General features: G+C 46.3%; 2 protein-coding genes across 2 annotated transcripts; both read left to right on the forward strand.

Moving 5' to 3' along the window:
- Positions 1-26: 26 nt before the first annotated feature.
- Positions 27-7,664, forward strand: ccdc105 (coiled-coil domain containing 105; the record flags this gene model as incomplete). The annotated part of the gene is given in 10 exon segments (XM_034528510.1): positions 27-366; positions 369-472; positions 1,330-1,614; positions 2,200-2,304; positions 2,832-2,976; positions 4,454-4,620; positions 4,719-4,814; positions 5,129-5,242; positions 6,613-6,759; positions 7,447-7,664. Coding segments are annotated over 10 exon segments (1,584 nt in total), but the record flags the coding sequence as incomplete, so codon positions are not given.
- A 637-nt stretch (positions 7,665-8,301) lies between these two features.
- Positions 8,302-11,843, forward strand: zp3d.2 (zona pellucida glycoprotein 3d tandem duplicate 2). Its single transcript, XM_034528871.1, is given in 11 exon segments — positions 8,302-8,872; positions 8,874-8,906; positions 8,908-8,955; positions 9,043-9,124; positions 9,127-9,157; positions 9,264-9,358; positions 9,979-10,153; positions 10,251-10,356; positions 10,456-10,544; positions 10,652-10,725; positions 11,169-11,843. Coding segments are annotated over 11 exon segments (1,332 nt in total). The 5' UTR covers positions 8,302-8,602; the 3' UTR covers positions 11,498-11,843.
- Positions 11,844-12,041: the final 198 nt, after the last annotated feature.

A 12,041-nucleotide genomic window follows, 5' to 3' on the forward strand; every position in this document is an offset into this window, starting at 1 on the left:
AGGTGTGCTTCATCTGAACCACCTGGTCTCTGCGCCCCGCCCCCTCCCCTCTGTCCAATCACCTAATCGCTCCGAGTTTCCGGTTACTTTGGGACTTGTTGCTATGGAGCTCATACCTCAACAGATCTCAAGCATCTTTAGAAGGTTCATCACCTGCAGAGGGACACGTCAACACAGCTGAAGGATGCAAGCGGTTGCAGGTCCAGGCGGTGCAGGTCCAGGCGGTGCCCCTCGGTTCTATCACCATCGGACCGACGTCTTGGCGCGATGCGACGCTGCACTCCATCCGGCGGGCGGAGCGCCTGGTGCGGCAGACTCGAGCCGGTCGGTCCGAGACTTGCAGCCGGCCCCGGAGCTGCAACGCTACGGCGGCGCAGCGGAAACGGCAGAAGATAAGATCACAGCGGCGGAATGCGGAGCGAGTCGTGACTGCGAAAATAAGATGCAAAGGCCCCAAACCACAGGAGCGATGGTGAGAAAACATGATGCCAAACGTGCTGCCTTCAGGGAGCAGAGAGCAATGCACAGGTCTGTGCTGCCTTCAGGGAGCAGAGAGCAATGCACAGGTCTGTGCTGCCTTCAGGGAAGCAGAGAGCAATGCACAGGTCTGTGCTGCCTTCAGGGAGCAGAGAGCAATGCACAGGTCTGTGCTGCCTTCAGGGAGCAGAGAGCAATGCACTGGTCTGTGCTGCCTTCAGGGAGCAGAGAGCAATGCACAGGTCTGTGCTGCCTTCAGGGAGCAGAGAGCAATGCACTGGTCTGTGCTGCCTTCAGGGAGCAGAGAGCAATGCACTGGTCTGTGCTGCCTTCATTGAGCAGAGAGCAATGCACTGGTCTGTGCTGCCTTCAGGGAGCAGAGAGCAATGCACTGGTCTGTGCTGCCTTCAGGGAACAGAGAGCAATGCACTGGTCTGTGCTGCCTTCAGGGAGCAGAGAGCAATGCACTGGTCTGTGCTGCCTTCAGGGAACAGAGAGCAATGCACTGGTCTGTGCTGCCTTCAGGGAGCAGAGAGCAATGCACTGGTCTGAGGTCATGTTTTCAAATATATATATATATATATATATATATATATATATATATATATATATATATATATATATCCTATTTTAGAGGCTGCTTATGTCTTTTGTAAATATCATCTGAAAGTAACTATTTGTTAAAGCTGTTTAATAGATTTAGTATTGTAAAAAGCACAATATTATTTCCCTCTGAGATGGAGTAGAAGTATAAAGTTGCATAAAATGGAAATACTCAGGTGAAGTACTCCCAGATAACTTTCCATCACTCACGTGGACATTTAGAAATTGCCGTCCAACTTTCTCCTGAAGTTCCCTCGTGGCTCTCAAAGAACATCCGTGGCCCCGCTCCCGAGGTCCAGCTGGCGCGAGCAGTGTGCAGGGGCCAGTGTGTCCGTGATCGGTGAGTACATGCGGAGGGTGCGGCAGGTGGAGGGCCGGCTGCGCAGGCAGGCCGGCAGGGTGACCCAGGAGGGCGTCAAGCTGGAGAGGGAGAGGGGTAACCTGGAGAGGATGCTGCACAGCCTCAGGACCGATCTGACCGTCAACAGGAGGAGCTCGGAGTGGAGGACCAGGAGGCCGTCCGCTGCCGAGACTGTGAGTTCACTCCCGTCTCTTTGCTCTTCTCTCTTGCCAACACTGTGCTTTGTTCTTTGGACAATCGTGTGATAAACGGTCAGATAACCGGACGATCCATAAGGAGGAAAAACACAGAATCATTCATCGCTTCACGGCTGCTGTTTGGTTTTGTTCCGATCTTCCTGTTGAGAAGAAACAGAGTTTCACTGCGTTGCACGGAAGTTGTCTGACGTTTGCACAGATCTTAAATATTTTATGTTTTGGTCTCTCACTATAGCTTTTTGACTTTTATGTTTATCCAAGGACACAAATAATAGATTTATAGTTTAAATCTAAATAGATAATTTAGCCAACTCTTGGTACATTTTCTGCACAGGTAATGTTTAGTCGATTTTACCTGCAAAAACATGCAGGAAACGTGACAAAAGTTAAAGTTTTTTTTTAAATCACACACATTATTATTATTATTATTATTATTATTACACCTCTCCTATTCAAACAAAGTACAGCTAATATTGAATCATTTTAAAGTCCTTTCAATAGTTTCTACAAAGTATGTTCGGTTTCACTGTCAGAGGTGTGTTTGCTGACGCTCTGTTGCAGGAGAGAGATGGTGCTGATTCCTTGTTGTCGTGTGAGAGAAGCGAGCTGACCCAGTTGAAACAGGATCTGGAGAGAGCGCTGACAAACACCCTGAGCCAGCTCCAGGTGATTTACCCCCCCTGTCTGTTTCTTTCTCTTTTCCACGTGATTTACGGCATGAGTGAAAGCCCACGCTGACAAAGCCTTCACGCACCAATAAACTCAAATGATTTGAATGCAATGTAAAATCACGTAGCATTACTTCTAATGTGTACCTGCCAAGACCATTATGATTATGTTATAGAAACTCTTACAATGAAACCCTCTTTTTAAAGGAAAAACAACAAGAGAACTTGGGAGTGAATTCTACCTGGAAGTCAAACACTTCACTCAACGGGTTTCCCACCGGCATACGATCATCTTTTACATTTGTTCTGGAGCTGAAAACAATTAATTAATTGGCAACTATTGTGAGAATTGATGAATCATTTGAGTCATTATTTCAGTATCTTCTAGTTTCAGCTTTTTCAGTGTGAGAATGCTTCTCTCCGTCTCGCATGACACAATTAGCAGATGAATCAATAATGGAAACATTTGTTAGCTGCATCCCTGGAGTGTTATGTGCCCCTGCTCCATGTCTTCCAGGCCCTGAGGTCGGAGGCAGCAGACAGCTGCTGGACTGTGCCAGTGAGAGGGCTCGTGTCCTGTACCTTCTGCCTCACAGCGGCTCGGCTGGAGGAACCGGCCGGGCTGCTCAGACCGTCAACCAAACAGACCCCGTCAGCCCCGTCACACCCGGTACACTCGGGGCATCAAGTGAAACTCTATCAAGTCGTGCTTACTGATCTTTGTCTAGTCCAAATGATCTTTTGGGAATACTTTTTTAAAAGACAAGTCAAACAGAAAATAATGAATTACAAAAAGAATTATAGAAATACTGAAACTAGAAAATTGAAAGACGTGCCAAGTGAACGATTAGTTTAAGAGGTTCCGTCTTAAACTAGGTCATACACCAAGTAATTGGACAATTTACAGACCTTCTGTCTTAAAGTTAAGGGATCGCCAAAGTTATTTACATTTTATCCCGAGGGAAACACAAATATCCGCAGCAAATATCATGGCAATCCATCCAACAGTGTTTTCTGAATCTGGAACCAAAGTGGGGGACTAGAGCCACGTGGCTCAAAGCGGGGGACTAGAGCCACGTGGCTCAAAGCGGGGGACTAGAGCCACGTGGCTCAAAGCGGGGGACTAGAGCCACGTGGCTCAAAGCGGTGGACTAGAGCCACGTGGCTCAAAGCGGGGGACTAGAGCCACGTGGCTCAAAGCGGTGGACTAGAGCCACGTGGCTCAAAGCGGGGGACTAGAGCCACGTGGCTCAAAGCGGGGGACTAGAGCCACGTGGCTCAAAGCGGGGGACTAGAGCCACGTGAGCTCAAAGCGGGGGGACTAGAGCCACGTGGCTCAAAGCGGGGGACTAGAGCCACGTGGCTCAAAGCGGGGGACTAGAGCCAAGTGGCTCAAAGCGGGGGACTAGAGCACGTGGCTCAAAGCGGTGGACTAGAGCACGTGGCTCAAAGCGGGGGACTAGAGCCACGTGGCTCAAAGCTGTGGACTATGAGCCACGTGGCTCAAAGCGGGGGACTAGAGCCACGTGGCTCAAAGCGGTGGGACTAGAGCCACGTGGCTCAAAAGCGGCGGGGACTAGAGCCACGTGGCTCAAAGCGGGGGGACTAGAGCCACGTGGCTCAAAGCGGGGGACTAGAGCCACGTGGCTCAAAGCGGAGGGACTAGAGCCACTGGCTCAAAGCGGGGGGACTAGAGCCACGTGGCTCAAAGCGGTGGGACGTAGAGGCCACGTGGCTCAAAGCGGGGGGACTAGAGCCACGTGGCTCAAAGCGGGGGACTAGAGCCACGTGGCTCAAAGCGGGGGACTAGAGCCACGTGGCTCAAAGCGGTGCAAGAGTGTCGCCCTTCACAGTATTTAATTAAATGAATTCCTCTCGAACCAAAAAGGTCATTCTGATGTGTAGCTGTCCTTTATGTCTTCCAACGGGCTGAGTAACTTCTGCATATGTTCAGAGTGTAAATGTGTATTTGTTATCATTATCTGTCTATAAAACAGAATACATACTTTCATCCCTAACTTACACTCCGTAGAGTACTTTAGATCCACTATCTAACAACGTACCTGCTTACCCTCAACACAGGAAGGGGTTACTTACTTTGTGAATGAAACTATCACATTTCAGATCTCTGACTTATCTTCTTGCAGAATGTGAACAGGCCTTAGAGGGGTCCTCTTTGACAGTCAACCAATCACAGCTCTTCAGGGAAACCCTCCGACGGATGCTGACGAGTGCCGTCGCCAGGCAGAAGGCGGCTCACCGCAGCGTGAACGATGGCCTGGTGAAAAAGGTTGCAGAGACCGTCAGTCTGCAGGTGGACACAAATATATCGTGTGAAACATCTTTGCATGCGATACAAAAATACTCTGACACCATTGTGGGTATCGGAATAATAACAACAGTCTTTTGTAGCAAAACCTGACGTTGATGTCCGCGGCCACCAGGCAGGCCGTGTTCCGCAAGCAGAGGGAAGTGAACTGTATTCGTCAAGTCCACGGCAGACTGCAGGTTAGTTTGTGGTCTGTGTGGATCAAGGTGCACACAGTGAAGTTATCCCATGTTTTTATGGTGTGTTTTCCAGACTGCAGGTTAGTTTGTGTGTCTGTGTGGATCAAGGTGCACACAGTGAAGTTATCCCATGTTATTTATGGTGTGTTTCCAGACTGCAGGTTAGTTTGTGGTCTGTGTGGATCAAGGTGCACACAGTGAAGTTGTCCCATGTTATTTATGGTGTGTTTCCAGACTGCAGGTTAGTTTGTGGTCTATGTGGATCAAGGTGCACACAGTGAAGTTGTCCCATGTTATTTATGGTGTGTTTCCAGGGTCCAGAGTGCAGCGGGGACTTGCAGTGCAGAGAGGAACTCAACAGGCCTCCGGTGCAGGTTTATCAGAGACATCCAGGGACACCGTTACCTGAGGCTGCTCGTCTCATACAGGTGTTTAGTCCGACCAACATATCCAGCAAACACACTCTCAAATGATGGGGATAGAAATGTGCTTCTTCATATTTCCTTAAATGGTTTTGAGTCGTTAATAATGGCTTTATTAATTCTTAATTAATAAATGATTAATTCAATTCAGTTTATTTTGTATAGCCCAATATCACAAATTACAAATTTGCCTCAGAGGGCTTTACAATCTGTACACATGCATTCATTAATGCATTAGAGATCACTAATAAAACATTGTAACTAGTTTATTTGTTATTTATTATCGATTTGTATTTATCTTTATTTTATTATGTATCTCTCTAATTAATGTGGAAGAACCCTTCAATTATTTGACCACTTATCCTCTCGCAAAAAGCTGGAAAGCATTCAGACCTAAATCAATTAATTATACATGAATATAGCAACAAAGATGAATTATATTATTATATATTTATTAACAAACCTATTTGCAGCAGTACTCTGTTATCTTTGTTGGCCACTGTGGGGCACCGTGACCAGCTCTTAACACCACATTGACATCCGGTTACAGAGCGACATCTGGGAGTTGAGTTCCTGGCCTCCTCGTGAATGAAAGTCCAATGTTCACTCTCCTTTAGCTCCGTTCTGGTCTCCACCAACTCCTGAGGGAAGGTCTGGCTCTTTAGCTACTAAATGCTGCTCTATGTTCAACATCTAGTTGTTCTTCAGAGCCTTTGAGCTGAACACAGCTTCATGACAGTAAAGCTGAGGGCCATAAAACCAAAACAATGAGCTAAACGATGGTCAAACACTCTATAGAGCAACGCCTTGCTCACCTGCTGTGGTAATATTACAAATATTGATTAGTGCAGCTCCAGTTTTTGTTTTTCACAACCTGGCAAACCGACAAGCTGTTTTTGTAAATGAGTTATTACTGATGTTTAAAGTTATATTTAGTTGTCTATTAAGCATTTGTAAAGCCATTAATGACAAGTTATAAATGATAAAGATTGTCTTATTAGAAAACAGTCAGTTGACAAACAAATGTTTGAGAAAATAGGGAAATATTATGTCAGCTTTCACTCTACAGACAACAATCTGCATGACTAATCTAAACCACAACTGGGACTTGTCTCCTGAAAGCCTGAACACACAGAAGGTCAGGGGAACACTGACCTGCACACAGGAAGTCACTTTCTTATCTTTAGCTGGAAGTTGTCTTTCATGTACGATAGGAGGAGTTTCCTCACCTTGTGTGGTGTGAAGATGAAGACCAACACTAATCATGCATGGCAGATGTTCACACTCTACATTTAAAGTGGTCCAGCACCAACCTGTCCTGTTGTCGCCTGCTGTCACTCGTCTTAAACCAACCAAATGCATTTCCTGTGTCTCAGGGCAGCGGCGTGCTGACGCGATGTCTGACGTCCTGCGAGGGCGAGCTGGCGAGACTGCAACGCGCCTGCCTGCAGCTGCTGGACGACCAGCGCGGCAAGAGAGCGGCGGCTCAAGTGGACGCTGCGGTTGTCCGCATGAGGCGCCAAGCAGGTGACAGCAGCGAGCCATTCCTTTCGGTCCTCCAGCAGGTGGACAGCGAGCCATTCCTTCGGGTCCTCCAGCAGGTGGACCAGCGAGCCATTCCTTCGGTCCTCCAGCAGGTGGACCAGCGAGCCATTCCTTCTGTCCTCCAGCAGGTGGACCAGCGAGCCATTCCTTCTGTCCTCCAGCAGGTGGACCAGCGAGCCATTCCTTCTGTCACTCAGCAGGTGGACAGCGAGCCATGCCTCTGTCCTCCAGCAGGGTGGACCAGCGAGCCATGCCTTCTGTCCTCCAGCAGGTGGACCAGCGAGCCATTCCTTCTGTCCTCCAGCAGGTGGACCAGCGAGCCATGCCTTCTGTCCTCCAGCAGGTGGACCAGCGAGCCATTCCTTCTGTCCTCCAGCAGGTGGACCAGCGAGCCATTCCTTCTGTCCTCCAGCAGGTGGACCAGCGAGCCATTCCTTCCTGTCCTCCAGCAGGTGGACCAGCGAGCCATCCTTCTGTCCTCCAGCAGGTGGACAGCGAGCCATGCCTTCTGTCCTCCAGCAGGTGGACCAGCGAGCCATTCCTTTCTGTCCTCCAGCAGGTGGACCAGCGAGCCATTCCTTCTGTCCTCCAGCAGGTGGACCAGCGAGCCATGCCTTCTGTTCCTCCAGCAGGTGGACCAGCGAGCCATTCCTTCTGTCCTCCAGCAGGTGGACCAGCGAGCCATTCCTTCTGTCCTCCAGCAGGGGGCGTGCAGAAGCCACCGCCTCCGGTCTTGTATTCAGTAGGGCTGCTGCAAACATGCAGTAGAAAATAAACTACCTCTATCAACTTAATCTTTCAATTTGTATGCAAATATGTTCAGAAGTGCTTTCTTGTTGTGTCTCTGAAACACCCAAAAACCTTTTCTTAAAACAAAACGATTAAAAAAGGTTTTTGTGTTTTTACACAAGAAACACAAGAGAATTATTTTTTTTCTTTTACCAAAACAATATATATCTTTTTTTTTTTTTACACAAGAAATTGTTCAACTGTATGAAAGAAATATACCTTGTGTTTAAGATAAGTTGAGAAATACATTTACATTTTCCCTATCATAACTCAAATTACAGAAGATGAACAACGCTGTGGCAAGTTAACTTTATCCCCTCAGACTTTTCAAGATTTTTTTTTATTTAATAAGTCAATTATATCTAAACATTTTTTCACATAATGTAAGCTATTTGTTTAATTGTCAGAGGAAAACCACAGATGTGTGTTACTAATAATTAATTATAGCTCTGTTCTGTTTGAATGTGCAGTGAGCTCATTGGAAATTGGCTCCTGATTGGAAAGGAGTCCTCTTGTGTCTGTTCTTGATCAACGGGTTTACATGATTTATATACATTAAAGTGTTAGTACAACACTATACCTGTTAGGGGCGTGGCCACCTTGTTACCTCATTACCACCTGGGTTTAATGGTTTATATACATTAAAGTGTTTAAAGTGTTTAGTACAACACTATACCTGTTAGTGCGTGTCCACCTTGTACCTCATTACCACCTGGGTTTAAATGGTTTATATACATTAAAGGTTTTAGTACAAACACTATACCTGTTAGGGGCGTGGCCACCTTTGTTACCTCATTACCACGTGGGTTTTAAATGGTTTATATCAATTAAAGGTTTTTAGGAACACCTGTTAGGGGCGTGGCCACCCTTGGTTCCTTTACCACGTGCCGTTGATTCGGCCCCCAACAAGGAAGACGTCATCAGTGAGGACACTCTTCAGATAACGTTGAATGTTAACCGTCAATGAAAATGGTTTCCCCCGTTACTGCCTGTTCGTGCTGCAGCTGACGTTTAAAACAAACGAGCCCGGTGATGAGTACCGTCTACCGGAAGGACTCACCGACCCGTCACCTGCCCGGGTTTTCTGGACTCCCGGCTGCCGGAGAAGGAGCAGTTCTCTCCGTCCAGAGGGCACCCGGACTGGAGCCCGTCCGGGAAGTCCTGCTCCCGGTTCCGGCTAACGGGAGTCCGCCCGAAGGTTCGGCTGTTTCCGTGAGGACTTCGTGCGAGCTCAACCAGATGCTCGTGCAGGTGCACAGGAGCATTTTGGGCACCGGTGAACCGGAGCCTCGACTCAAACTGGGGGACATGCCGCCCCAGTAGATCCACGAGGGATTTACGTTTATTTTGAATATGACGTCAGCATGTGTGGAACCACACGCGCGGTGAGCTCGACGGTCCAATAAGTTCATATATACGGGCAAGTCTTAACAAATGAGTTATTTATATTTATTTAATGTATTTGTTTGCAGGTGATTAATAACCAGGTGGCCTATTCAAATACGCTACAATATGATCCATTAAGGCTCCAAGGACCAATCAGGCGAGCCGTGCCCTCAGCCTGTCTGTTGCATGTCATTATAACAGGTGAGGACTGGATCCAGTTCTTTTTTTCAACCTTGTAACATATAAATCATATATCGGAGCTGTTTTATTAAAACTAATTAAAAATAAAATGTGTTTAAATATTTAGGTACCAATACTCAGATTACACACCAAAGATGCCGGTGCGTAAGACCTACACATCAGTGAAGACCAGAGCAAAGTTTATTCTGACTCCTCGAAATGGTAAACCCTGCAAACAAGTATGTTTTATTATTAACTTATTTCTATGGGCTCTCAAAAAGCGTTGGCGTTTGAGAATGGAAGAGTCCATGTGTTTTAGAAATGTTGGGAAATGGATTGATGGCCATGGCACCTGTTCCCACCTGGTAAAAAGCAATAGAAAAAAATATATTAAAATTGTTACTTACAAAATTCCTCTGAAACTAAAGTACCAATAAAACACGCCAACTCCAAAATGTGCAGAGAAAACCATTTGAAGGATTACATTTAAATGTAGATTTCAAGGACCAGTGTGTAGGCTTTAGTGGCATCTAGTGGCGAGGTGGCAGATTGCATCTAACTGAATACCTTTCCATGCATGTCGGAGAACCCCAGTGGCCTTCAGGCAATGCAATAACCGCAAAAGGCGTTCTCTAGCGTGTTTGGTTTGTCTTCTCAAAGACTACTAGAAATAATAATGATAATTAATTTCCCGAAATCCTACACACTGCTCCTTTTTTAATGCAATCCAGTCGGTATCATGTGCCTCAGACTTTTTGAATATCAAACAAATCTTTTTTTTGGTCCTTTTGAATCACTCCGTCTTTCCATTTTAATTTTGGCTGCTTCCTTCTGCCTTGCAGCTCAGTGGGAAAGGCTTTCTCCGTCAGATCAGTACGCGCTCGGGAGGTCCATGTACTTTCAGGCCGAAGCTCCGACGATGCCCCCAAATGAAAGACTGTACGTGCACTTGTGTTACGCAACTCCAGAGAATTCCCACACCTCCACACCTCAGTTTCCAGTCGTGCAAAACTTCGGGTAATAAACACCTGACCCTCACACATACTCAAGACCTTGATATTTATTTAAAAAGAATAGCGTATGTAATGGTCAGGGTTTTCTCTCTCTGATGAAGGTGTATGGTTGAAAGCAAGGACAGTCGCTCCAGATTCGTCCAATACAAAAGAAATGCTGTGAGATTCTCTATGGATTCCTTCTACTTCATGGGAATGACCAACCAGGTGAGCAACATGCTTATTTCTCTGCTGATCCGGATTTAGTTTGACCACCGTGCTACAAGACTATAACACCTTTTTGAACTGTTTTGTAATCACCTGTAGCAACTCTTCATGCACTGCTCCATGTCTGTGGGCAGCTCTGTCCCCACACCTACGGCAAAGTCCTGCAACTACAACACAAAAACCAGAAGGTTCACTTTCTTTTTGTGCTGAGGAATTGAGTGAGAAATAAAAAGTTAAAATGTGCTGTACAATTTGACACAAAAGGGATCCGGCTCTCCATCATTGTTTTTCTCAGATGGGTTGAGCTGTACGGACCAGACTCGGTGTGCACCTGCTGCGACTCCAGCTGTAGCTCTGCTGCATCCACAGGTAAGTCACTCATTCCCTTATTTTCCATAATTACACATGTTATTGCCATTAAAGGATATGGAGAAATGACGTTGACTAATCCCATTTGACCAAGTGTTGTCTGTGAAGCCAAAACCTGACGTAGCCTATTTAATTGTGCAGTGAAGCTCTGTTGTTTAAAATGCTTAAAAGCACGTAAATGAGTGATGTTCCATCCTTACCCTGACATTTAGATTGAGTCCTGCAGCTAAAGGGTTAGGGTTAGTAGCTCCCGTCTCTTATTCGGCTGCATGTCTTTGAGTTGTTGTTTGACATGTTTACTGCTGTGGTAAACCACCTCAACATTAGAGTGAAATATGCCGTTCCGGGAACTCATTGCATGATTAAATGGATTATATTTTGACATGTAAGGAACTGGACTGATGGCTTTAAAGCATTTTATTCTAATATTTAACATTTTCCAGTGACCAAAATAGTCAGCAGTCAGCCGTGGACAATAGACCCTCAAATGAAACCCAGCAAAGCCTCAAAAAGGAAGGTGTCCACCGCAGCAGCACCAAAAGAGACGACCAGAGAGGTGTCTGAGTGGACCACGACGTCACAGCCCGGCCCGACCGCAGTGACTCTGACCGGTAAGGTGGAGGCCACCGTGCCGGAGTTCGAGTGGCTGTTCGGAGGCGAAGGAGTGCCGTGGGTTGAGATGGAGAAGCAGGCGAAGGGCTCTGCTGTTGTGGAGGAGATGGAGGTCATAGAACCTCACACAATATTTGATGAAATCTTTGGTTTTGATTAATAAAGCTGCTGTTGGTACGTACAGTGATGCATTCAGTCCGGATGGCTCATTACATGACTCCTAATGAGCTCCAAGCATTAATCTAGAGGTTGAGGGTAAGGGGTTATTTTTCCAAATGTTATCTGAATTATTACACAAGTAAGATGGTAGTTGCTGGTAAAAACTCTGAAACTGGATTGCCTTTTATTTGTCACTTGCAACATGAAACCTACAATCCTCTTTCAATGAGTAGTTTACTATTTTGGGAAATTAGCGTATTCACTTTCTTTCTGAGGGTTAGATGAGAAGATTGACTTCACTTTCATATCGGTGTGCTTTAATATTAAGCTGCAGCCGCTTATTTCTATTTGTGCCATTTATTTGTTGGAGATAGTGGAGAGCGATGGGAAATGCGCTGCTTGCGAGCATTTGAGTCCGAACCTCCGTAGTTTAGCTCATTTAAATATCTGGTATGGATTAAACAAACAAGACATGTTTAAATCGGTGACCTTCAGGAGTGACCTTGGACAGCTGGCTCTTTCCCCTTGTTGTTCTTGAGCTGAAC

This window comes from Cyclopterus lumpus, chromosome 25 (genome assembly GCF_009769545.1).
Source record: "Cyclopterus lumpus isolate fCycLum1 chromosome 25, fCycLum1.pri, whole genome shotgun sequence".
Lineage (NCBI taxonomy): Eukaryota > Metazoa > Chordata > Actinopteri > Perciformes > Cyclopteridae > Cyclopterus > Cyclopterus lumpus.